The sequence below is a fragment of the Carassius auratus genome, unplaced genomic scaffold (assembly GCF_003368295.1).
Source record: "Carassius auratus strain Wakin unplaced genomic scaffold, ASM336829v1 scaf_tig00216099, whole genome shotgun sequence".
NCBI classification, from domain to species: domain Eukaryota; kingdom Metazoa; phylum Chordata; class Actinopteri; order Cypriniformes; family Cyprinidae; genus Carassius; species Carassius auratus.
The window spans coordinates 20904-48583 of NW_020528408.1; the positions used below are offsets into that span (position 1 = coordinate 20904).

The window sequence follows — 27680 nt, forward strand, 5'->3', positions numbered from 1 at the left end:
ACAGAGCCCCCTGTACTGTATGAATAATTATAAGAACTGTTGAAATTATTTTGTGCAGTTGTAGGGTGTTTTAATCTGATATGGGGATTTTCTAGGGAAACTTTTAATATATATATTTAAATAGAAGCTTTGTAATTGAAATGTAATTTAAAAAAAAAGACAAATTTAATCCATGCAATGAACACATTATAAGTTCTAGTGGAACTGTAAGCAAATGTATACAAATTAATTATAAAACAAATTAAAGAAACTTTATCATTAATTTCTTTATTACGGACAGTATAATTGCATAACATCTACCCATGTATATAAAAAACATTCATGTATATAAAAAATTAAAATAAAATAAAAAGTTAATTGACACTTTTTATAAAATCACCTCTTTGATTACAGATTAACCAAAATACAAAATAACATATAAGCAGTTAATTTTTTTTTTATGTGCACCCATGTATATTTTATTTATGCAGTTGGTCAACAAATTTAAATACATAGATTAGTATCTAAATATATGTTTATATAATGATATTTATATTTATATATTTATTCAGTAACAAAAATCATTTTGTGCAATGTGATTGTAAAATTATAGCACCTAGGTGATAAAACTATAAGAAATTAATTTGTACTTCATCTTGTATACTTTGTCACTATGTCTTAGAAATCAGCATTATACACACAATTCACCTCCACGGTTTGTCTTCTCTTTGAGTCCTCTAGAAGGATTTTTCTTGGAGGTCATCAAAAGTTTCATGGACAAACAACACAAAATAACACAGAAGAGAACCATTCTGTTCCTTAGTTCTCTTTGCAGCTGTTCATATCGAACAATTTTATTTTGCGATCTCTTTCGTTGATTCTGAAAGTTCCGAATAATGATGGTTTCCGCCCTGATGGACCCTTTAGTGTGTGTTTGGATCACAGACCCCATTAGCATGTTGGCTTACCAATGCGAGTCTTGCTTCGCAAAGCCTTCTTGCCTTTCTGTGCAGGAGGTAGAGCAGGAGGCAATGGCCCAGGAGGATGACTTACCACCTGGTCTCTCCTCAGCAACATGTGAGCACCGTTTCTGTTGGCGGTCTCAATCCCCCAACCCCCCAGTGGCTCTGAATTGGAGCGGGGCCCCAGGGACAAAGGTAAGCAAGTTTTCGGGGTGATAGTGGTCATTGTGCGGTTGAGCACTCGTCTTCTAGATGTTCCCAGAGGAGGCATGCTGGGAGGTCTGTGCTTCTTGGTCTCCGTGGATTCGACTGTGTGGTTTCTCGGAAGAGCCGAGGGAGTTGTGCGCGCCAGCTCTTGTATTCTCAGTAAGTTAGTTAAGCGGGTCTCCAGGCCGCAGAGCGCTTGGTCTGTGTAGCTTTGCATCTCATGGCGAAGCTGAGCGAGCTCCTGTCTAAAATCCTTCTTTAATGACTCCAAGTTCAACAATATCTCTTCCAACAAGGTCACACATATCTCTTCTCTTTCCTTACTATTTTCTCCTTTTTCTGTCATCCGGTCTTCTTCGGTGTCTTTCTGGGCCACCTGATCCACTGCGTTCTCCTCAGATGAGCTGATCTCAACTGTGAGTCCAGGTTCTTCTTGTTCTTTCTTGTTCTTCTCTAGTTCCTTGGTGAGTTGGTTTACAACACCCAGTAAGCCCATGCACTGACCATCCAAACCGGCCTGCGCTCTGATCTGACTCCTCACCATAGAAAAGACTGAATGGACTCTACCCTGCTTTTCTTTCTCTGTGACCGTCTCTGGTGTTTCAATCTTCTCCTCCATTTCTTCACGGACAGCATGTTCCGCAGCTTCAACCTGCATGCTCATTTCCTCCTTCTCTTTGTCTTCTCTGCTTCTCCTCTTTTGCAACCACTTCTCCAGGATGGCTGGATTTTCTGCTGTCGGCTCATTCATGGTGTTTAGCTCGATTTGTTCTCTTAACTTTACTTGTCTCCTTTCCTCATGCTTGTTTCATAATCTTTTTACAGCTTGTCTCGTGGTTTATTGTCTCATTGTTGTTTCTTCGTTCTCCTCTGATCTCTGTTATGACTTGTGTATAGTTCAGATTGAGCTAGGAGAGCCCAACAGCGCTGTATTTCCCTCAAGAACTGTAGCTGTCCAATCAGCGTTGGCTACAGACTGTCACTCACAGTTCTCTGGGGAAACATGCCTCATGTGCATCAACAGCTTACATATCTGCTCATGTAAATTTCAGCTATTGCGAGTGTACAGTATGTCATGTGTAAGGTGAAATACCTGCTCTCAGTAGGCTTGGACTTCTGAGAACACATAGTACATGTTTCACACTACAGGGATTCACAATAGCAGTAGCAATATGACCATATGCTATCTATCTATCTATCTGTCTGTCTGTCTGTCTGTCTGTCTATCTATCTATCTATCTATCTATCTTAAATTAAAGACTTATTCATTTAACATATTCCTGTGCCTTTGGATAAAAGTGTTTGCTAAATGAGTAAATGTAAATGCAAATAATTAAGTTACATCACACCTGATATAACTGTCCTGAGTATCAACACTGTTCTGAGCATCATCTCAAACACTGTTAATGAAGTCCCCAGTGGGTTAACAGCATTTTGCTAACTATTCAAAATAGGCTGGAGCAGTAAACCTGCTGTTTGCTATTAAGAGGCATTTTCTAGTTGGAAGGGGAGTGACAGGGAGGAGTCTGGATTTTGGGCGTCAGAATGACACTGCAGTTCTTTAGAATCATTTGCATTAATTGTTACCATATTTAAAATGAACTCAGGCGAATATATATTAATTGAATTAAAAGGAAGTTAAAATAACTGGATCAACAATTATTTAATTGTTTAATGAAATAGTAGTGTACATTTAAATAGAAATACAAACTGATTTAAAAGGAAATATAGTTCTGGGTGGAAATATTTTTTGTCAATGTAAGAATTAATAGATAAGTTTAACTTTAAATGTGATTCAAATTTGACCAAAGATAGAAAACAGTGTGTCAAACTTCATGATTACAGATCTGAATGGTTTGGTCTTGCATACTTGCATGGAAAACTACATGAGCAACTCAACTGGCCAATAGGGTTGAAGGAACTCTGTGCCTCCTCTTTTTCTTGTAGACAAACAACTTCACAAAACATGAAAAAGCACTCAAAAAAAATAAAAAAAATAAAATAAAAAACACAGCTTATCTTCTAAATGAGATAAAATTCTGAAGATCACTTATTTGGGGATATATTTGACTGATTTTGTATGTTTAGAGATTCCTTTGTTTACTTTGGACTTATTAATTAATACAAACTGCAAAGTTTTAAAATCCTAGTATTTATATATTAAACTAATTTTATTATTATTTGATGAGATTACATTAGAAACTATATTAGTATATTAAACAGTGTAATAAAATAGTTACTTATATTCAGCAGTAGAGCATCTTGATTGCTGCTCTCCTTCTCTCCGGAGCGCCAGTGGGCGGAGTCTCACATACTACAAATTCACATCTGCAGCATCTGCACTCACCTCTCCTCACTTCTGCCACTGACCCAAGAAGAAGCTACCTTCATAAACCACTAAAACATGGTAATACTTCATTTTTAAGATGACTTTGATTTGCAAACTGACTGTCTGAACAATTTAAACATGCTTTCATTTCTCGTTGCTTTTTTTGTAGACATCCTACACTGACAAAGGTGAAAAGGTAGGTCATTATTTTTAATAACTTGCCCTTATTCCTTCTCCCAATATACTGATATTTCACTGCCATATGCATTCTGAACTTGTCTTCATGTGCTTCTCATTATACTTGTAGGCAACATCATTACACTATTCAGATTATATCCTATAAGAAATCATGATCATTGCTGTAATTGCGTTTATTTATGTCAACAGCACGAGCAGGGCAAGTTTGTCTGCTTTGATCATCTCACTTTCTGGGTTGGAAATGCCAAACAGGTAATTCTTTAACAAAATAAGTTTATAAATTGTATTTTTTTTGTGAATATTAGAGGAGGTGTCCTGTAGGGAAATGCTATTGGCTCTTTTCAGGGGTGGGAGAAATAAGCCTGCAGCTGCAGAAACCACCATCCTCCACTCACTAATGTGTTCCATATTGAGACATTTTGGGCAACTCTTAGATCTCGCCACTAGATGGCGCCATTACCATACTATTATAGCCTACATGTAGAGAAAGTTAAATACATCTAAAGTTTAGCTTTGAAGTATCAGTCTGCGAATTTTGTTTGTATAATGTTTCTAAATTTTAGATATGTAGAAACAGATAAGGAATTTTCTCCTTTGCTTTCCTCTCTCTGATGTTCTCAGGCAGCATCTTATTACTGTAACAAGCTGGGTTTTGAGCCCGTGGCGTATCGTGGGCTGGAGACGGGTAGTCGTGATGTTGTGTCTCATGTGGTGAAACAGGGGAAGGTGAGAGTCAAATTGTGTCATTACTCCTGTCCATCCTCTTCATTACTTATGGATTGAGCGTTTAATACATACTGTAAGAGCCTTGCCAAATTAATCTTCAGAACATGTTCTTCGATCACTGTTTATGTCAATAACTATTTCCTGTAGATAATTTATGTCTTCACCTCTGCCTTGAATCCTGGTAATAAAGGTAAGACTAAGACTTGTAAATGCATTGTAGAATATTCTTTATATTCGATTGTCTACCATACTATATAATCTGTCCTTTTCCTTGAACAGAGATGGGAGATCACCTGGTAAAACATGGAGATGGTGTCAAAGATGTAGCTTTCACTGTAGAGAACTGTGACTTCCTGGTAGAGGTGAATGCTAATGGTTACTTCTCATGTTTCATTTCCTAAAAGTGCTTTCTGGGCATCATTTGCAATAATAACTCAGTGCTTTCTTATTTTTCTACAGAAAGCGAGAGAACGAGGTGCCATCATCATTAAAGAGCCTCATGTTGTGGAGGATAAGTTCGGCAGGGTGAAGCTCGCAGTGCTGCAGACAGTAAGTATAATGTCAGGATCTTTTTTTAAAACATATTAATAATTTAATTCAGGAAGAATATATTGAATTAATCTAAATTTTAGTAGGCATTTATATTTTATCAAACATTTCAATTTCAAATGCAAGAAATGTCTTTTTGAGCACCAAATCAGCATGTCAGAATAATTTCTGAAGGTTCATGGAAGTGACATTGGAATAATGGCTGCTTTGCAAACACATAAAATTATATTATATACCGCAAACTTTTACACGGTAGTGTGTGTGTGTGTGTGTGTGTGTGTGTGTGTGTGTGTCATAATTCTTCTCTGATATATCTTTCCTTATTGTTTTAGTATGGTGATACCACTCATACATTTGTAGAGCGGGCAGGATATAATGGGCTCTTCCTCCCAGGATTCCATGCTCCTCTGTTCTGCGACCCTTTCTTAGCAAAACTGTGGGTGTAGTATTAATACTGTATGATAAATATGGTTAATTTGTGTTTGGTATTGTTCAGTGGTGAAATGATCTGTCCAGATCTTAACATATAAGAGGTCCATATCTCAGATCACACTTGGATGGTTTTCTATAAGTGTCATCTTCTTAGTCTCTAACGTGATTTTTCTTTCCCAGGCCAAGTGGGAAGCTGGACTTCATTGACCATGTGGTTGGAAATCAGCCTGACAGTGAGATGGTGCCAGTAGTGGAGTGGTATAAAACTTTACTAAACACATTGTTGAACCTATTTCAAAATTCATACATATAAACAGGCAGACAGCAACAGACCTCTGTGCCAGGGTTGTTAAGACCGAAAAGCATAAAAGAAGTCACGAAGGTACTCGCTCAGAACAGCACAAGTCTTTAGGGGGAAACTCCCCATCCATCCCATCCAGTCAGAACACACCGAGAGCCCCTCCCCAGTGATCAGCAGTGTGTCTCCATGGTGAGGATGGTGTGAAGACAGAGAGGAAAGATCAGAAGAGAGAGTCTCAGAGAGAATAGATGGAGACGACAGATGGCATGGCTGCAATTTAATCTTTGGTAGTGGACGACTGATTATTATGCAAGAAAACACCATAGTAATTATGACTCAGCAAAATGATTTCCAAAGGGTCTGAGACACCATCTGGAGACAGTTAGACACAGCAAGGAGGGGGAGAAAGAGGAGAAGAGGGTGCTGAGGGGTGGGAACAGCAAAATTATCTAAACCAGACCACATGCCATCATGTCCAGCACTTAAACATATAGTACACTGCAGAAAAAATGATTTGTTTTTCAGAACAAATATTCTTAAACCAAGATATCTATTTTCTATTTTCATGCTTAAACACTAATTATTTTAAATAATAATAAATGATTAAGGAATAAAAATAAATTAATTATTAGTGATTTATACTTTAAGTTATTTTGTTTTAAAAGGGAAATTTTAGAGTTCATTTTTATCAAACATTTAAAGACTCTAACCTTGTGATCCCTTATAAATTGTGTTTTGGCCATTGATTTTTAAAGCTGCAGCCGGTAACTTTTGATGCTCTAGCGGTTAATAAACAGAACTGCTTGCGTCTTGTGGAAGAACATCGTAGCCGGAACTACTTCTCTCTGTTTATGTCTATGAAGAATCACAAAGGTACTGGGTTACTCCGCCGCGGTACCCCTGAAGCAATCTAAAATAGTCTGAATATAAACACTTATTGTAGGTGCACCCTAGTGATTCAGGACAAGCCAAGAACACGGTTTGGAAAATGGATTCATGGTGTACTCGCTTATTATATACATTTTTCTACATTTTGAACACAAACAAAGTTACGGACCGCAGCTCTGATTGGTTGTTTCTTAACGGGAGCGATGGAGTTTCTGCAAATGGCAATAGGATCACTGGGAGGAGCCAGAGGAGCTTGATTTTTTTCAAAGATTATCTGTCTCATATTCTACTGTCAGGACATATTGACAGGTTTAGTAAATATGTAAAAAATATATTTTTACAAAAGCTACCTACTGCAGCTTTAAATCAGCATCACTGTGTTAAATTGACCTGTGCGTGTTTATATGAAGGTATCAGAGGAACCTGCTGTTCCACAGATTCTGGTCTGTAGATGACAAGCAGTTGCAGACTGACTACAGTGCGCTGCGCTCCATAGTAGTGGCCAACTATGAAGAAACTGTGAAAATGCCAATTAATGAACCAGCCATGGGGAAGCGCAAGTCCCAGATTCAGGCATGTATTATAGACATTACATTTACTGTACTTACATTCAACTCTACAATGCATGCATCTATTTATCTGACTATTTTTCTCCTTTTAGGAGTATGTGGAGTATTATGGTGGTGCAGGGGTTCAGCACATCGCCATGAACACCTCTGACATCATCACAGCAGTGAGTAAACCACAGCAATAAGAGGTTTTACACCATTGATAGAGAAGGCAGCGTGCAAAGGTTTACGTTGTTCTTTGAGAATGCTGAAAAAGTTTACTTGGCATTTTGAATCTATTTTCAGATCCGTAACCTAAAGGAACGTGGTATGGAGTTCATGACAGTGCCTGACACTTACTACCAGCAGCTCAGGGAGAAGCTGAAGCTTTCCAAAGTCAGAATTGTTGAGGACATCAGGATATTGGAGGTAAGACAATATTTCCAGTTCAGGTAATCAAAGTGTTTTAAGAAGGAGGAGGAGGAACTAAATTGAAACATTTTAGTTGAAGGAAATGCAGCAAAGAGTAATAGGCCAGCTAACAGTCTACGCACATGAATGCAACTTTCTGTAGCAAGTCTGAAATAGAATGTGAAAACAGTGTGGCATTGCTTTATACAGGAACTTAGAATTTTGGTGGATTTTGATGACAATGGCTACCTACTCCAGATCTTCACCAAACCAGTACAGGACAGGCCTACAGTGTTTCTGGAGGTCATCCAGAGACACAACCACCAAGTAAGCAAGAATCTATCAATAGTTCACGGACTGTTTCAGTGCAAGTGTTGTGCATCATAGATAAATTTGCATTCTTCAGAAATGTCTCCTAAATGCATAGATATGTAGCATTTCTTACTATGTGGAAAAAACAAAAACATAAATTACAGTACAGTCCTTTTTTGTTTTAGGGGTTTGGTGCTGGAAATTTTAAATCTCTGTTTGAGGCTATTGAAGCAGACCAGAATGCCAGAGGAAACCTCACCATCCTTACACCTAATGGCACATCACAGAAACTCTGACTTGGCTCTTTCTATTTACAGTAAATGCATGGTACACATATTTAGAAATATGCATAGTAAACTCTCTGATGTTTTACTTAATCATATTTTTAGTTTGGCTTTTAAGCATGTGCCAATATATTTTGTACCCAAGTGTTTCTGCAACCACAGACACATCTGACCTTGTGGACCTTTAGAAAAATCGAAATGTTTCATTTACACTATATCTCAAATTATATATCATGTTTAACACCATTTTGTGGTTGAAATTATATTATAATATGGAAGTGGAAATGATATTTTTGGAATAGAATTCATTGTTTTACGTATCCTGTATTTTTACACGTGCTGTATGCATAATTTTCAAAATTACACCTTGATTGCAAATGAAGCACAATAAAAAGATTCCTTTCATGAGAATAGAACCTTTTTCTTGGATTTTAACACAGCACACTGAAATCTCGCTGAAAAAAATGCCACAACAGTTCACAACGAGAGTCGTAATTCGTGCCTATATATTTCGTGTCTTTAAAAATCTATTTACTATAAATATAACTGAATAAAGAACAAACATGTGTTTGTATCCTAATGTCTAGTATTCCTTTCTATTTTGATAAAAATACAATTATGCTCATCACAAGCGAAATGTGGGTTTAAAAGCTGTATTCAACATAGCCGCCCTCCTTGCTAAATAAAATAGCTGTTTATATTTTAATAATGTATTATGCATATTATTTTACAAAAAATCTGAATTAACAAAAAATACTTTTCTGATTTTATGTTGTGATGCAATTTTGTGTTAGCAATAAATTCATCGCGCAATGACATCACAACATCATTTACCAACTTTTAGTAACAAATCAGCCTTCCTTTAGCAACTGAAAATTATTTGACAACACTAGTTAGTCAACTTTGTGAATCCTTTTTTATCCTTTTTTGCAAAATAAGGTAATCAAATCTCGTTTGAATTATTGTAATGAAGGTATATGTTCAATCATTCATTGCCAAGTGTAATACTAAACAGTGAATTAAAGTTTGATAGCATGCAAAATAAACAAACAAAAAATCACTTATTTGGAAAAATACATATACTTTATTTTCATTTATATTTCACAATAAAACTCATGAAAGCATATTTAACTTTAATCTAAACAATCTAATAATTGACATGATGAGAATCACATTTTGCCAGAGAACTTCAAATATGCCCTGAAGGTTTTGCTCTGGACATTTTCCGAATTTATGTGAATATGTTTAAAACCCTTATTCCTCACAGACTTAAAGTTAATGAATCATGTTTACTGCTAATACTTTGAGTGTGCAGGATGAGTCCTTGTCTAATTGAGGGTTCCTCTACAGTTGTCCGCCGCACACAGGCAGGGGATCTTCTCATCCTCAATAGGGAATTTGTAATCGTACGTGATCTCTTCATTTACATTAATAGGTTGCCGAGAGTAGATGACTATCTTCTTTTGAGCTTCGACAGTGACGATTTTGGCATAGCAGTTTGGCTATGAAAAAAAAAAACACAAAGACAGTAAACATAAAATGTTAAAATAATTAATTACAGTCATACTAAACACTAAACAACAAAAATAATTATTTTTTTTATCATATTGACAATGTATTATAAAAACATCAGTTTGATCTTACATTGCAACTGTGATTGATGAATCTTGCCAGGTTACCACACTTGGTTGCATCAATGATAGTGTCCTGGTCGACCCTGAACAGATAACTGCTTCCAATACCTTCCTTTTCATAGCGCCCTTCACGCATGTCTGCGATCACCTACAAGCAGAATTAGGGATATAATAATAAAATAAAAAATATATTCTGGAAATTGACATTTACATGCATAGCTTAAGAAAAAGATCTCACTGTTTTAAATCAGAAATAAGTGCTAAAATCTCTATATATGTGTTTTAAGTTCAGTTTTGTGTACTGTGTATCTCACCTGTCGAATGCTCTGGCCTACATATTCAATTATCATTTCATCTGCAGCAATGGGCTCCTCTGCAAACAGCCCCCAGTCATGAATACGACTCCTGCCAAAACGCAGCTTCTTCTTACGGAACTGTGAAGAGGGAAAATATTTACATTTCTTGTGGACCAAATAGAAAATAAAAATGCCAAAAAAAAGGAAGTAGTAAAATAGATTTCTGGTGATTCCAGAATCTCTTAAATTGTGTTATGCTGTTTTTGAGACGGCTGGCCTCACCTTGAGTTGGTTGAATTTGAGGAGGTCACTGTCACAGCTGAAGGAGGACAACAGGCGACGCTGTTCTGCTCGGAGTTCTGATCCTGATCTGGATGAAGATGGAATCTGAGCTGGCACACTTTTCCCCTGCAGAGATCAGCACATAATCTCAAATTACTGTAAAATGCTTTTAAAGTTGCACGGAGTCATGAGTTTCAAGATATGACATATTCAAGAAAACATCTTGGTCTTGGACTTTATACTGACACATACTGGTGTGGATGCATCAAGTTTTTGTTCATGACGGTAAATTGGTCAAGTGGAAAACATGCATGATTATGTCATAACATGTCGGCTATGGTAGAATACAAATATTTTTGTAGTCTAGTTTTCATTTAAAAGATTTTTGAAGTGAGAAAATGACTAAGTGCATCTTTAAATCACAGACATGATGCAGATAAATAACGGATTATATTTTTAAAGTCTTTAAACATGATTATATAATTATTTACAAATGAATGGTAATCGTGACCTACAAATAAATAAAGCATAATTTTCTTTCCAGCATTATTTTTAGATTACTATAACTGTGTTTATTCATATTTTTATTAGTTTTTACTTATTCAAATTTCCCTTTTCATTGTCACTTTAATACGTTTTATGTGCTTTTGTCATTTTAGTTTTGATGGGTTTATATAGCTTTGATTACATTTTATTTCAGTTCCAGTCATTTTAGTATTTCAACTGCAACTTATTTCGTGTAGCTCCAATCCAGCATCATTTTTGTTGAAGTTTTTCATATAATGTTTATATTTGATTTTATTTCAGCTTTATTTCAATTGCCTAAAACCTTTTGTTAAGGTTTTAGTGAACGATAACAACCCTGTTTCTTTCTCACCTGCTTATCTGAAACAAACTCTTCTGAAGCGGAAAGTTCATCCCTGAGATATCGCAGCTTCTCCCTCTTGCTGATGAAGTAATAACCCTCACTGCGTGCACAACCTGTCACATGATTCCTGACGCCATCCCGCCATCTTCTTGGCCTGTCGTCAGCAGTGCTGGTTGGTGCAACAGAGTCAAGGAACAAACACCAGAGCAATATGCATATCGAAAATAGATTTGAAAATATACTTTAACATATATTTTCAAACATTTTAGTCCACTGGATAAAAAATACATTATCAAGTACTGTGACTATGACGCGTGTTATGTGTCTAAGGATATGAGGATGTGGGACCCAGCGTGTGCTGTTCAACCAATCACATTCTTTATCCTCCACCACAAGCCTCTCATAAGTGGCCTTCAGGTGATTGATCTCCTCCTCATTCACCCCTTTAGTCCACACAGCATGGAGGACCAACTTCTCTCTTCTCTCAGAACGAGGAGAGAAGAGGAGGCGACGTGTAGATGATGGTTCTCTCCACCTTCTCCACACATAAGACGACACCTGAAGCCTTTGATTCTCGTTCTGTTGGCGTTTGTCTACTACTGAACACTTCTCCCGATGGGCTTCTGGTGGTAATTGTTCGTCCCTAATGTCTGAGACACAATCCAAAGGCCCCAAAACCCGATTTGAAGAAGATTTTGTTGTCGCATTGTTCACTCGTAAGGGCGAATTAATATTTAGATTTGTGGATTGTCTTGTGCGTTGTAATTCAATCATTCGTCTTCTCATTTTAAGCCGCTCTCGCCGCCTTTTCAAGCGTGCTGTGTCTAAACAAGCCGTTCGACGCGAGGAGACATGACACTCATGAGGTGCACGACTAGTTTTTATACTAGAATGATTAGTTTGCACCTCTGAGTTGTGATGAGGGAGTGCACTAGCCCACAGCTCTCTATGGGTTCGGACAGGTGGAGATAGAGACATGTCTCTCCCTGGAGTCCTTGGGATCCCGCTGTCAGCACATGGAGACAGGACGGGGTTACAGGGGCTTCCCATTCTCAGTGAGGTCTCCTGCAGTAATCCCGCTGGTGTTATTCCCTCAGAGTGATAAACGTGGCGTGCTCCATTGACCCGACCTGGTGTTTTTGGTATTTCCTCATACGTGGGGTATGAGGAAGCGAGAGGAGGACAGTGGTAAATGGGTGAGGAGGAAAGTTCCTGGACGCCTGTGGGAGAGGGAGGAGGTGGTAGGGGTGTAGGGGGTCCCGGAGGTAGAATATGATCCTCGGTCTCCTCCATTTCCAGACATCCCCCAGGTGTGTGAGGCAGCTCCACCTCATCAATAGTAAGAGGTGAAAATCGGCGTCCCAGCTCCATGTCAGAGTCCGTGTCAGACAAGGATCCGGTGGGTGTGATGGGTCTGAGGTTCTCAGAATCCTCCAGTGTTTCTGTAATGACTCTCTGGTCCTCTGAATCGCAAGTGTATTGTGTCTCCAAATCATCTGAAAGCAGAAAGATACAGATTCTGCAACTAACAACTACTTGATTAACTGTTGATTATTTATTTGAATATCTTTTTTTTTTTTACAAATAAGCAAATATACAGTCTATATAATGCAAAAATGGTTTAAAATATAAAATTACAAAACAATTGTATACAAAAAAAGTTAAACATAGCTGAATTATCCAATATCACAGTAATAATGTATAATGAAAAGTAGCATTATCAAAATGTAACACCATATACTGTATTGTAAATATTTTGCATGTAGATGTGTTTTTACTTCGTTGTTGGTGCAAAAACCAGATTAGTTTTTGACTATTATTATACATATATAGGATGTATCTAATGGCAGCCCTATAAGTTTCGTATATATTATTGCATGTAAAAATATATATAAAAATATAGAAATATATATATTATTTAATATATAATAACATAATTATTATTTAGATACAGACGCTTTAGCAATAGTCAGACAAATGTTAAATCAGTTACAATAAAAAGAAAATGGTAAAATGATCATATTTACATGTAAATGTATGAGCATGTGTTTGTACATTTTTGTACTTAGATATGTACAAACTAGAAAATCAAAATCAAATGTCATATAAATGACAAAATATGTGGCTTTCGGCTTGTTCACTGTGGGGTTGTAAGGCACTATCCTTTTCTTTTCCTTTTATTAGCTAAATTTTGCTATTTTGTGTAAACTTAATGTTGACAAAAGTGTATTATAAGAAGTTATGAAAGATATGTAAAAAAAAAAAAATTCATACTAATAGAAATGTGAAATGGATCAGTGAAGAGTAAACCATACCTGACAATCCTCTGTATGTTGGAGATGGTGGGCTTGGCAGCTCTGACTCCTGGTCTGAGAAGAATATGGCTGGGTCTGGGAGCTTTAGTTTGTTTGTTAAACAGTGTTTGACTGGGTCCTGTAAGGTGTATCTGAGAGGCTCAGGTAGTTTCAGACCTTGCATATAAACTGTTACGCTCAGTTCCTCCTCTGGGTCTTCTGTGGTAGCTGGATCCAAATCTGCAAGAGCCGAACCACAAGTTACATTTGACCACAATGATGATTAAAATATTTCTAAATGCTTTGCTACACCAGTTGGATTAGAAAACTAGCTCTGATATAACTATAAGAATATATTAAGAATTTTCAAAAAAAAAAAAAAAAACTGATGGGCAGATAACTGAACACTGAAACATTCTCCTTTTAAAATAATTTTAATGATACAATAACAAAAATCAGTTAAAAAACACAACGCAGATAAAGAAAAGATTCACGGCTTTGTTTAAACAGTGACCTCTAGTGGATATATTAGTGCTGTAAAGTGATTAATCGAGATTAATCACGATTAATCACATAAAAAAAATTGTTTGCATAATATGTGTGTTCTGTGTATATGTATCATGTATATATATATATATATATACATACACATTTATTATATATTTTGAAACTATTTACATGCATTTACATGTCTATATTTATATTCATATAATTATTATATATATTATAAATAAATATATTTAATATATAAACATAACTGTTTTTCTGAAATATATATATGCATGTTTGTGTATTTATATATACATAATAAATATACACAGCACACATATATTATGTAAACAAAAACGTTTATTTGGGATGCGATTAAATGCGATTAATTGTTTGACAGCACTAATATATATCTATAGATCTATCCTATATAAAAATCTATAAACTAACCGAACAATTCATGGTCATCATCACTTTCTATTAAATCTGGAGCAGAAGGGGTCACAGGGGGGTCAAGATCTTCTTCCCATTGTGTAAAAGACGAGTAAACAGGAGTGTGAATGATCTCCTCATTTTCATTTTCATTCTCATCTGAAGAAATCCATATAGTCTCTTCTATTGTTCTGTCCTCACGTGGAGTTTCAGGAAGATAATTTTCACCATCCAACTGATCGTCCTCCCCAGAAGACAAAGAGTCTGAGGAATCATCGCTGCTGTCATCTGAGGAGTCAAAGACAGATATAGAGGACACTGAGGAGTCCATACCAGATGGAGAAGAATCTGAGGAGTCAGGGACAGTTCTGGGAGAGTCTAGGGAGTCGTATCCTTGGCTTTTAGAAGCAGATGAGTTTAAACTTGTGTGACTGATAGTATCTGAAAGATATAAAAAAAACACATACAATACATTTGTCATACAATATATAGAAAATAAAATTATATATATATATATATATATATATATATATATATATATATATATATATATATATATATATATATATATATATATATATACACACACACACACACATATACATATATATATATATATATATATATATATAAATATATATATATAAAATATTTCAATGAATACCTGTATCTGAGAGATCTTCATCCTCTGTGATACCACTAGGAACACTCTTCTCATCTTGACGTACTTCATCAACTTTCATCTCATCACCCTCCTGAAAAACACAATGACAACATGAAACTCGTGTCCATTTGTGACAGGGAATTGATCACAATTTCAGTCTAAATATTACTTTTTACACAAGTACATTTTGTTCATAAAAGTGAAACTATACCTGAGCAGACACATGAGATTTTGGATTCTCTGCTTTGTCAGAAACCTCTTCGTCGCCTTCTTCCTCACTATCTAATGCCAGAGGTCTGGAATGCCTGCGTTTGACCATTGTGTCCTCACTGGAAGTTTTGGTTGTGTCCTCTTCAATAATATCTAGGGTTGTTTGCTGCTCTGATTCTACAAAATAAAGGTTGACCAAATTTTGTTATTGTGCAAGATTACTTTAAGTAGAATGCAAATTCAGGTGGACACAGGTGCTATAAGAAATAAAAATAAAATAAATAAGAAAATAAAAGAAATAAAGCTCCATTGTGGCACCACGATCGGAAGATACTATATAAAGTCACAGTCATCTTTTATCTCTAAGGTAGTAAGGTAGGATTCCATAGAAAACAGATAATTTCCCATGCTCACATCATGGGTTTTTTTAAAACCAAGTGAAACAGCATTCCAAACTAACCTTCATCCTCCAAATGCTCAAGACCAGAAGAAGGGCAGATCCTTTTGACATCACCGGAGGCCTCAGTTAATGGATCCTTCCTCTTTAACTGAGCATAAACACAAATCAAAACTCATAAAACTTTTTTGATCTGAAATATATGATAGTGCAGACAATACTGAAGTGCATAATACATACTAGATCAGCTCTACTGTGGTACAGTATATCTTAAAATTTGTAGTGCCAAATTTGTACCTTAAAAGATGGTAGTTTGATGCCACCATGCAGACTTATTTTTCCTGTGCCCAATACAGAGCCTTCAACCCCTGCATTCCCTATTTTTAAGCTGTGCTCCATTGCTCTGAGCATTGTATCTTTAGGTCCTCCTGATTTAACAGTTGGGGTGGATATCTGGACGTGCACAATATGATATTTATGAAAACAATGTTGAAATGTTAATGGAAATACAGATTGACACTACTCGCTCTGTCACTACAGCTGAAATAAAAAAATAAATCCCACCTTAGCCGTCTGTTCTTTATCATCCCACCACTGATCAAACGCTTTGAATGCAACAATCTCAATCATTCTGCGATGTATGTCTTTCTTCACGATAGCCCGTAGCTCTGAAGCGACAACAGCTAGAACTCCATCCACCGTTGCCTTGTGGGGTGATTCATTCATAGGTACATAACCCGGTGGAGGTACTAAGGGATCAAACCTGGGCATGGGGGGTGGAGGCCAAGGTGGTCTGTACCTCAACATTGTAGATAAACATCCAGCGGAAGGGTATGGTGGGCGATGAGTCATGAAATTGAAGGTTGGAGGGAGGAAGGGAGGTGTGAATGAGGTTTGCCCTTGTGTTATTCTAGTAGGAATGGGAAGAGGTACTTGGCTACCCTTCCAGTTGGGTGGCCTACAAACTTGTTGGATCTTTGGAGGAGGGTACAATGAGCAAGACGAACTAGGCAGAGTGTATCCAGGTAACAATGGAGCCATTGGTGGAGGAGGACCCAGTTTTGAGGGTAAATTAGGAGATGGAAGGCAGGGAAAGTGAACAGATGGAGATATAGGGATTGGAGGTGGTAGCATCTGAGGAATTGTCGGAGGAGAGCTCCTGTTACTGCAGATTACTGGTATACTACACGGCTGATCTGAAGCATCTTCAACTTCATTTGGGATGACCTTGGGCTTCTTAGCTGACTGAAGTTCATGGTCTTCTTTTCCCACATCACAGACTGAAGTGAGACTCACATCCTCAATACCAGATAAACATTCTCTTGGATGAGAGCCATTATTACTCCCAGTAGATGATGTTTGGTCACAGTTTAGGGCAACCTCTGTGGTAAGAGAAGGAGAGGGGCTGGGAGCTTTGGGAGAAGGTTGAGGATTGTAGTCTGGACCATGCTCTTCAGTAGCTGAAGACTCTGAGTCTGAAATTTCTTGGTTCAGAAGAAGCAGAACTGGACTTCCACCACTAAGAAGCATTTGGATGCGAGAGTCCAGGCTGTCAGGCTTTGATTCCAGAGCAGGAAGTTCAGATTCAGGAGAAGGACTGTGCCCTGTAGGCTCTGAAAGATCTTCTGGGGTTTCAGAGAAAGAACGCGGGTTTGGGGCATAAGTGTGAGAAGACTGGCCTTGTGGTGGACAATGATTTTGGTTCACCTCATGGGTTGTCTTAAAAGGTACTTGAGGACCACTGAAATTATTTTTTGACTTATTTACATTTCTATGTTTATCAAGAATAATGTGACCAACATCCACTCCAATAGCCTTTTGAGGCAGTATATGTAAATTAGGAAGTGAAGGAGGATTTTCACCAACAGATCTGTGATTAACACTGAGGTCGTTGGCTGAGCCAGTAAAGTTTTTGCCTGTGAGCTTATCTGAATGTGACAGTGTGGTTGGAGCATCCTGAAATTTTCTAAAAGGCAGTTGATTGGCTGCAGATCCAGAGCGGTAGTGAGCTCCCCTATATACTGGTCTATGTATATAGTGGTGCTGTGGCCTACGGTTATATGCATTTTGGTACTTGCTCTCCTGAGGTCTGACCTGGTGTCCTCTACGAACATGGTTAATAAAATGAGGATTGTGTGCTGGAGTTCTCTGCCTATTTGAAAAACTGCCATTTTGACAAGGCGCTCCACCTAACTTCCAAAAGTTTTGCACAGCACCTTGAATAATGCTAGGTTTACTTAAGGCTGGTTGGGTCGCATGATCAGGCTGAAGCTGCGAGATGTTTGGGATGGATTGAATAAAAGGGACATTGGAGGCACTGTTTATCAGTGTTGATTCATTTGGGGTCTCCTCACATTGAGATGGTGTGCCTGGTCTACTGAGGGTCAGAGAAGGGGTGCAGGGGGTATCTTGGTATTGAGGGGTCTGCCAGAAGCTACTAGGTGTGTCCTGATGCATGCTGGAGTAGGCGGTATCCATGGATAAAGGAGTAGAACAATCCAACGAAGGGGAACCATTACATATTGAGGATGATGATGATGATAATGTGTATGTCAGTTTCTTCAGTGTTTCACACTCCTGGAATGAGGAAAGATATTTACAAGTGAACTAAAACAATAAATCCAAGGTTTCAACAAAGAAATTTAATAATAATAAAAATAAAAAATTAGCAACGCTTATGGTATTGTACTCACAGTTAAAGAGTCGATGAATGAGGATGGTGACTGGGGTCCCCAGGACTCTTCTCCAACAGGGAGTGTGAAAGGTGTATATAAACCACTAACAAGCATCTTGAAGTATCGGTTCCTCTTCACACCTAAAACAATGAAGATCATGAATCATGTAATGCATGCAAATACAGTAAATGCTATAATTAAAACAGACTGCACAGACATGTTCATGATATATTTCATTTAGAAGATACAGATAAGGTATAATAGAAAGAAATTGAGGTAGATGTGTACTTACCTTTTGGGTCAAACTCTACATGGATGTTGTTTCCCATTACAGAAGTCTTGTGGAGGTTTTTAACTGCATTATTTGCTGCCTTTACAGATTCAAAAACAACTTTTGCTATTCCTAAATGCTTCTTATTCTTTGGATTGTATACAACTTTCAAATCTTGAACCTCTCCAAAGTTTTTACACATTTCAGATAGGAATCCATCTCTAATGTTGTCATTAAGCCTTGCAAATGTCAGCTCCTTAGGTGCTCCAACATAATACTCATCAACCTAAAAAAAAATTATTGACATATGGCATTATTTTTGTTGTTGTGTTTTGGATGTGAGAAACCCAAAGGAAATGTTAATTAGCATACATTAACAACTGTTTGATACTTTTGAGAAATTGCTTTAAGTTTGATAATACTACAGATGATGTTAAAAGACTTGTTTGGGATCTCAGAGACCTCATGAATAAAACAATTATATTTTATTGAATCAATCTTTACATCTTAAATTTGCTGTATTGATTTTTCTAGAATTAGTTGTGTTGGGGTAGGATTGATCCCAAAAAAAGACACAATCAACTTTCTTAAAAAAATAACAATATTAAGATAGATAGATAGATAGATAGATAGATAGATAGATAGATAGATAGATAGATAGATAGATAGATAGATACAAACATTAAAAAATATTTTTACAAATTTTATTTTCTCAGCGTTAACCCAAACACCAAGAAAGTCAATACCAATTAAACATGAGAGTAACATGATTATTAATTTTGAAAGTTTGCCTTTAATTAACATAATAGCCTACTTACCTTGAATTTGGGGACTGGAAGATCTGCTTCCTTGAATTTTGTCCAAAAACATGCAATTCTAGGATCTCGTATAACATCCACAGGGAAACATTCAGGATGCTGGCGGACAACAATTACGTAAGCTTCATATATACAGTGCAGAATACAACTAGACAGTGTAAATAAATACAGTATGATTAAATCTCATTAAGTTGGATAACTAATAACTAATTTTGTACTTTTTTTTTTTTTTTTGTTCTGCTTTTAACAAGATGAACTCACCGGTGCGCTGAAGTGCTGTCCATCATAGCGGTACAGTTTCTGACTTCCGCCGATCAAAACCGGATCAAAAATCAGTTTATAACAAGTCCAGTTTGGAATTGCCTCTTTCAGGGGATCACAACTCTCGGTGTTGACTAATGCATCTAAAATTAAGAATCAAAGCACACAGTGAAAACTAAGTAGCGTTTGCGCACGACGGAAGCTCTGAGTCATGAATACACTAAGTAGGCCTAGTACTATGAGGTATTTTTGATAGGCTACAGGTTTATTTCTTACCGTTATCTTTCCGTTGATCCTCCTTTTCGACGCTTTCGTTCATGATTCGCAGTCATTGTACAATGATAGTAAATAACTCTTTATAAGACGATGATTAAAACGATATTTCCTGTAAATATCAGCAGGCTGTTGTCAGGAGTACACTGAAGGTCTTACGTGTCTCCCAAGAGGAGCAGAGCATCACTGCTGCACAACACAACAGGTGGGAGGAACCTGCGCCACACCCGCACTGTCACCAGACTGAGAGAAGACCGAAGATCACAAATCAAATACTATAAACATTAGCGAATATTTACGACGAAATATCTGCTAGAATAAATAAACGTGACATTATTATTATTATTATTATTATTATTATTATTATTATCATCATCATCATCATCATCATCATCATCGTCATTATAGTCGCTAATCCCAAATAAAAGTTATAAAATATAATTATCTCTAAACATGTTTAACCTACTCTGCGATCAAGGTGGGTTGTAACGGGGTGGAGTTGGATGTAAAATTAGGAAACTTTTTTTTTTTTTAACAGAATTTTACGTTATGGAAATTACTCAACAAATACATAAATGATAGATTAAAAACATATCAGACAAAACAACACAATTACTACTGTATATCAAAATAAAAATAAAAAAATCTGCTGATTTAGCTTATTTCAATGTAATTTAATAAGAATAAATTATACTGGGACAGCAAAATGTGGGTACTTTCCAGCACATGGTTAACATACTGAACTCTCATATAAGATTGAATTTGTTATATATATATATATATATATATATATATATATATATATATATATATATATATACAGGGGCGTAGCCATCTTTTCAAAAGTGAGGGGGACTATTGTTAGTATTTTTTATATAAATTATAGAAATTAATACTTTTATTTAGCAAGGATTCTTTAAATTGATCAAAAGTGCTGATAAAGACATAATTTTACAAGAGATTTCTATTTCAGTTAAATGCTGCTCTTCTAAACTGTCAAAAAATTATACTCCGCTGTTTTCAACATTATCATAATTTTTTTTTTTTTTTTTTTTTTTTGCAGATTTCTGAAGGATTGTGTGACTGGAGTAATGATGCATAAAAAAAATTCAACTTTGAAATCTCAAATTACATTCTGAAATATATTCAAATAGAAAACAGCTATTTTAAATAGGCTAGTACAAATATTTCAAAATTTCACTGATTTGCAGTACTTGGATCAAATAAATGCAGGCTTTTTTGGACTTGGAAAAAACAAAACCGAAAACAACTGTTTTCATACAGAGAGAGCTGGACGCTGTTGTCCATATTAGGAGTTTCGTGGTATGACTTTCTATGCGAGACACACACACTACAGAGTGTTTAGCATTCCGTGATGTTCATTTCGCCTTCTGGGTCCGAAAAAACCTCAGGTCATTCGCAGACTATCCTGTCTCTTTGAGTTTAAATCTATATTTATTCACACCAGCTCTTGAAAACCTCTACACGAACACACCTGCCCGAAAAAGTGTGGGGGACGAAGTTCCGTGATGATAAATCCCCCGCGTAATCTACGCCCCTGTATATATATATATATATATATATATATATCCCATAAGGGACAGGCATGGGCCAATTGGGCATGGGTTTGAACTGAGAAAACATATATGGGTCCTGCATAGCATATTTATGAGCAAAGTGGGCATGGGTTTGATCTGGGAACACATATATGGGTCCTGCAAGGCATATTTATGTGCTAAGTTGGGTTTGAACTGGGAACACATGGGTCCTGCATGGCAGAGGTGCAAAGTAAGTATGTAGGTCTACTGAGTTATGTAATTACTTACTGTACAATTTTTAGTAACTTGTAGTAACTCTACATGTAGGTTAATCAAGTATGTTGAGATTGAGTAATTATAACTCACATTTCAAGTCACGCTAGCCACCAAAGAACAAACATTGCATACATGTAGATCTTTTGCCAAAACAATCCATCAGTCATTTTTGTTAGTCGTGCAGAAAATGAAAAACGTAACTTCCCAAAAATGTAAAAAAAAAAATCCCATCAAAATAGTTCAAAGTTTACGCATTGTTGAATTATGCTGATTAGTGACTCTCAGAAAGGTTGCAGGCATTCTGTAACACTTCAAATAATATCCCAGTCCCAGACGCCTGTCTCTTGGGGCAGAAACACATATTTAGACAACTAGGGATGCTTGATATTATTGGCCGATATTGGCTTTAAAATTCAATATCGGTAAATATCGTATCGTTTAAAGATCCTTACAGAGGAGCATAGTCTGGGGGTTGTTTTTTTCTCCTCCCCTCTCCTCATGTTATGCTTTATTTCTTCCTCAATCCACTGTCTTCATGTCCTGTCTACCCCCTTTGTCCTATTGTATTTAAAATCATATAGTGGCAGAAGGAGATATCCAGATATCCATAGTCCAAAAACAAACAAAGTAAATAGCTGGATCTTGAAGTGGCTGGTTTGTTCTGTCACAGAATGCTCCTAAATAAGAAGATCAAATTGCACATTCAGCATTGCACATGCACATATACAAAGTAATACACAAAAAGGGAAAACATGTAACAGAAAGTAATGAACCAGGAACAAAAGACAGAGGAAACCAGGTATATATCAGGAAGAGTTAACCACGTAAACGAGAAGATGCTGAAAGTAATGAATGAGATTTGATAGTCCAGGCAAAGGGTGATGGGAACTGAAGTTCAGAAGAAGAAACAAACGAAAACTCCGAAGAGTGCCCTCTGGTGGCTATACATAGGCACACCAACTAGACACTGGGACAAACTTTTGTTTCTTCCACCTCTCCCGTCCAAGTAGCCCCCGTCAAACACAAGACACCATCTTTTGTTTCTTGAAACAGCTGGAAAATTGAAAGTGTGCTGTGTGCAGTTATATGGATGTTTTGCCAGTCTAGTGTTAAAATGAACCAAAACTATTAAAAACATTAGGCTAATTGAAATAAAGCTAAAATAAAATAGCAAAAATATAGTACGCTATGAATGGAGAACACCTTTACAAAAGCACATTCATTTGAATAAATAGCACTATTCATGAAATATATATGATGTAATTCACAGATTACCAAAACGAAAGAAAAACTGAAAATTTTATTTTATCAAAATAAAATAAGCCAACCAAACATTCTATAAAAATGACACTGCCTAAGCCTAAAAGATTTTTAGTTAGCTGATCTGCATCTTTCAGAAGGCGGTGTTGAATGTTCTGTTAGACCATTTAAACACACACACAAAGTGATTAGGTTAAGACTACGTGGAAATTAAGCCGTCATCATCGTGTGAAAACAAGAAAGAAAAATTGTAATAATGCTTAGGGCTTCCGTTTTGTATTTTTCAATTTTACTTTGTACTTTTGTTATTTTTATTTATTTATTTATTTTTTAGTTAGGCTATTAGGCTAACTGTCCTATTCAGCGTCTAAGCTGACATCAACAGAGATCTAACTATGTGGTCTGTAGAAGTGAAACTTTCAGGCTAGTAGCCTAAAGAGGAACAAAAGCACTTCATATCGATTGCAAAAACTTTCGTCTTCTCTGACAGTGGAAAAAACTTGGAAACAGTTTTAAACATTGTAGAAGAGTAGGCTACTTGTTTTCCTTAAGTAATTGACAAAATGTTCATGTTTGTGTATATGTTGTCATGCTGGAAAGTCGTCAGTGCAGGTAAGTTCATCTATAACTTTCCTGTAGCCTTTTTAATTTGATTTAATGTAAAATGTCTATTTGATGTGGGTGGTCAAAAAAAAAAAAAATATCTATCTATCTATCTATATATATATATATATATATATATATATATATATATATATAGCAAATTCCGTCATCATTTAGGCTACTCTTCCTCACATAAATGTTTTTTTTACATTCTAATTACTTAGTAATAGTAAGTAATACGTAAGATTTTTTTTTTTTTTCCTATAGTAATTTGGAATTTACAGAAATATGATTTACAGAAACCTAGCAATCACGTATCGCATAAAATATCACTGTCAGAGACTTTGGGAATATTTACACATAATTTATACACAAAATTTGAGGAAAACAAGATTTTTGCTTCTAAGTGAAACTTGTAGAAACCAGACCGCAATTGTGGTTTTAAATGACTTAGAACATGACAAAACTTTTTACTATTACTTAATCTGCATGTTCTAGCGAGTGATATAGCCTAGATAAGGCTGTGACATAGCAAAAAAAATATATATATTTATATATCACAATAAACATTTCAGTCGATATTGTTAGTATAGCTTGTAAATTCATTTAAAAAAGGTAACATCTGTAAAAAGTGTAACAACCTCGTTTTTTATATGGTGAAATTAGTTTATTCTGACTGCTTGAGTTTTATTCAATTTAACCGTTGGTCTTCCATAGTAATTAATGTTAATGGGAAACATGTAAAAATTATGCAAGTCATTGGAAAGTGTCATGTCATCACTGAACCATTGTACCAGTCAAGATCTGAATGGTACAATGGTTGTTAACTTTGATTACTGATGATCTGAAAATAAATTGACTATTAAAAATAATAGCTGACCACCATGTTATATTACTTTTAATAAATAGAAAATTAATTATATGTTATCAATTTGTATTGTTGTTTTTTATCGATTTATATAAGTTATTGTTTTCTTGAAAATATGCGTATTGTTTTTTTTATCTCATCTGAAAAATGTGGCAACATTAAGTTTAACTGGAACATGAGATTTTTTTTTTTTTAAACGGACTTTACCCCACACTTTGGATCACCGCTGCACGCTGTTAATGTACATTCATTATAATGCCAGATGTTAGATGGGCCTGGTTTGTTTTTTCTTCTTTGGCTTGTTCACTAAACAAAAGCACTAATCAAATAAAAATGCCCTCACTGTTTCTTTGTCTCTTTAGTGATCAGTAATGTGTAGTTGTACGTAATGATCTAAATTGATATTGCATTGATATTATATGCTTATTTTTGTGCATCCACAGGTTCTCACTCATTGATGACTTTGGTTACATACATAGATGGACAAACACAATTTCCTGAGTTCAGTGTTGTGGTGATGCTGGATGATTTGCAAATAGGATATTATGACTCAGTTACATGGAAACCTGTGTATCGCATTCATAGTGATGCAAAATACTTCGAAGAAGAGCAAAGTGATGCTGGTCTTGTGTTTGGTGATATGTACACTGGCATGAAAAATCGAGTATTTTATCTTAAAAAACTCCAAAATCACACAGCTGGTGAGACCTATAGGCTACATTTCAATTTTCGGTTCAATACATTTTATGTTGTGCTGTGTCAGTGAGGACTAATAAATCTTTATTTCTTTCCTTCATTTGAAGGTGTATATGTTCAACAGAGACTTGCTGGGTGTGAATTGTTGAATGATTATAAACCAGGTCCAGTTCATTTCTGGGATGCTTTTGGAGGGCAAAATATGGAGGAGTTAATTTTTGACACACAAAAAAAAGATATCCAGATAAAAAAGCCATGGATGATATCATGGGACCAAACAAAACTAAATAAAGTAAAGTTTATGTATGAAAATTTGTATCATCCTACTTGCATTAAAGTTTTGCAAAGGTACCTGAATATGGAAAAGAGCAATTTGATGAGAAAAGGTGAGAGAATCAACCTGATTAACTTCAGTATAAGTTAAAAAATAAATAAATAAATAAAAACATTTGATAAAAATGGCTGAGACACTGACGGAAAATACATATGACTTTTAATGCATTGTTTTATGATTACTATAAATTAATAGCTGATGCAATGAACCCAACAGTTTAACAACAGTAACACTACTTATTCTCCTCTGTAGTGAAACCCAGAGTCAGACTCATGAGGAAGACACTCTCAGACTCTCATGGGCTTCAGATCAGCTGTCTGGCCACTGGTTTTTACCCCCGTCACATTAACCTGACCCTGTTCAGAGATGGTCAGCCTGTGGATGATGATCAGATCACAGGAGGACAGATTCTGCCCAACGGAGACGGAACGTATCAGATGAGGAAGAGTTTGGTGATCAGTGAAGAAGAGCTACGTGAGGAACATAAATACAACTGCGCAATGAAGCACCTCAGTCTGGACAACAAACTGGACTTTACATTTGGTAAAGAAAAACTAACAAACCATTAAAAGAACAAAAATTCACCGAACAACAAAGCAGACATTAGTTTCAATATCCTTTACTGTCATTATATACAATACAATAAAATTTTGCGAGTAGCAGCTAAGAAAAAATGGCAATATATTACAAAATTACATTAAATAACATTATTATTATAAATTTATTGAATTTTTTTTTTTTTTTTTTTGTGCTGCAAATCATTTGTCACTATTCCACTATCTGTCTGTAGCTTAAAAAATGTCTTTTTCTGTTGTTCATCTTATTATCCTCACCACACTTTCAGATGTGGCTGAATCTGACCCAGCATTCTTCAGTCAGTCTGTAGTTTTCAGTGTGCTGGTGTTCATGTGTGTGGCTGTTCTCATCATAACTGCACTCATCATACGGAGGAAGAGACGAGCTGCTGGTAAATGATCTGTTCAGTCCAGTTCATTATATGATCTAATGGTCAGTTAGAAAAATATAGTGGATGGAAGTATTAGGCATAATTATTTTCTTGAAGATAAATTCTTAAAAGGGTAGAACAACAGGATATGATGCTGCCTTCAAGAGTCACACTCAACTTATCTGTATACTGTATAAAGCCTATAAAAACAGTCCCTGTGTATCTCGCAACACCAGCATGTCATTCTTATCCTCTTAACGGTCACTCATATTTTTTTCAGCATGATCCAAACCTACATTTTTATAATTCATGACTGAAAAAATTTTGTAACATAATTTTGATGTACCATTTTCATGGTAATGCAATGTTTGATTTTAAAATGTGTTTCAAATGATGAATTTTGAGATTTTAAAGACACTCTTTCAAAGTTCACCATATGTAGTTTTATGTTTCTGTGATATTCTTTATTAATTATGGTTTAACTCATTCTTTTTCAGGATGAGGATCTGGGATTATATACTCCCCTACTCAATGTGAGTACACAGTTTCATCCAGCAATATAAATTCATCAACATGCTCATTTTCAGATTAAAAAAACTTTTACATGAGGACAAAAAAATACTTTTTTTTAATTTATTTATTTTCATTTCAGCATCTGCTTTAGATGGAAACATGAAAAATGAGACACATTAATGTCAGGACAAAATTAAACTCAGAATTTGCTTACTGGGTGCCATTTAAATGTTGTTATGACACCATCACAATGATAATTGATACAATAACAGACAATTTATAGTATGAAACAAAAAATTTGTCATGACTATTGACTTATCTATGTGTGTTTTTGTCCCGTGACCCAGTTTCTTCCTCATGCTGATTGTGTTCATTTGGATAATTAAAGACTTATTCATGTTATCTCCAGCGTTTCTTCATTCCCTCCTAGGGGGAGTTTGTGACAGAAGACCTCCTTGTGTTTCCCCTCCATTTTGTTTCCATTTTTCTCCAAGTGTTTTTCTTTCCATAGTGTCCCCGTTGTTATGGATCCTTTCCTCTGCTCGGAATTCCTCCTCCTGCTGGAGCAGGGAGAAAATTCACGCGAGGGTCATACCGGTTTCTGGCTATGGCCCATCTTACCGCCTATTAGGATGACACGCTCTGCAAATTCTATG

At 36.0% G+C, this 27680-nt stretch overlaps 3 protein-coding genes across 3 annotated transcripts; 2 read left to right on the forward strand and 1 right to left on the reverse strand.

Annotated features, from left to right (window-relative positions):
- Positions 1-3415: 3415 nt before the first annotated feature.
- LOC113097062 (4-hydroxyphenylpyruvate dioxygenase-like) lies at positions 3416-8616 on the forward strand. Its single transcript, XM_026262292.1, has 14 exons — positions 3416-3555; positions 3647-3673; positions 3865-3927; positions 4297-4401; positions 4549-4591; positions 4681-4763; positions 4861-4950; positions 5283-5386; positions 5563-5640; positions 6982-7144; positions 7233-7304; positions 7426-7548; positions 7741-7857; positions 8028-8616. Exons 1-14 carry the CDS (start codon positions 3553-3555, stop codon positions 8136-8138), a joined length of 1182 nt encoding a protein of 393 aa, XP_026118077.1. The 5' UTR covers positions 3416-3552; the 3' UTR covers positions 8139-8616.
- A 698-nt stretch (positions 8617-9314) lies between these two features.
- Positions 9315-20036, reverse strand: LOC113097050 (histone-lysine N-methyltransferase SETD1B-A-like). The gene is made up of 18 exons (XM_026262278.1): positions 19994-20036; positions 19718-19860; positions 19457-19555; positions 18660-18924; positions 18386-18507; positions 16257-18269; positions 15990-16145; positions 15756-15843; positions 15297-15472; positions 15086-15176; positions 14440-14862; positions 13522-13740; positions 11542-12702; positions 11216-11382; positions 10339-10464; positions 10075-10194; positions 9771-9908; positions 9315-9628 (listed from the first exon to the last, which is right to left on the reverse strand). Exons 1-18 carry the CDS (start codon positions 20034-20036, stop codon positions 9455-9457), a joined length of 5724 nt encoding a protein of 1907 aa, XP_026118063.1. The 3' UTR covers positions 9315-9454.
- A 3482-nt stretch (positions 20037-23518) lies between these two features.
- LOC113097059 (class I histocompatibility antigen, F10 alpha chain-like) lies at positions 23519-27022 on the forward strand. Its single transcript, XM_026262286.1, has 6 exons — positions 23519-23676; positions 24979-25236; positions 25339-25617; positions 25818-26108; positions 26410-26532; positions 27009-27022. The coding sequence occupies exons 1-6, from the start codon at positions 23628-23630 to the stop codon at positions 27011-27013; spliced, it is 1005 nt and encodes a 334-aa protein (XP_026118071.1). The 5' UTR covers positions 23519-23627; the 3' UTR covers positions 27014-27022.
- Positions 27023-27680: the final 658 nt, after the last annotated feature.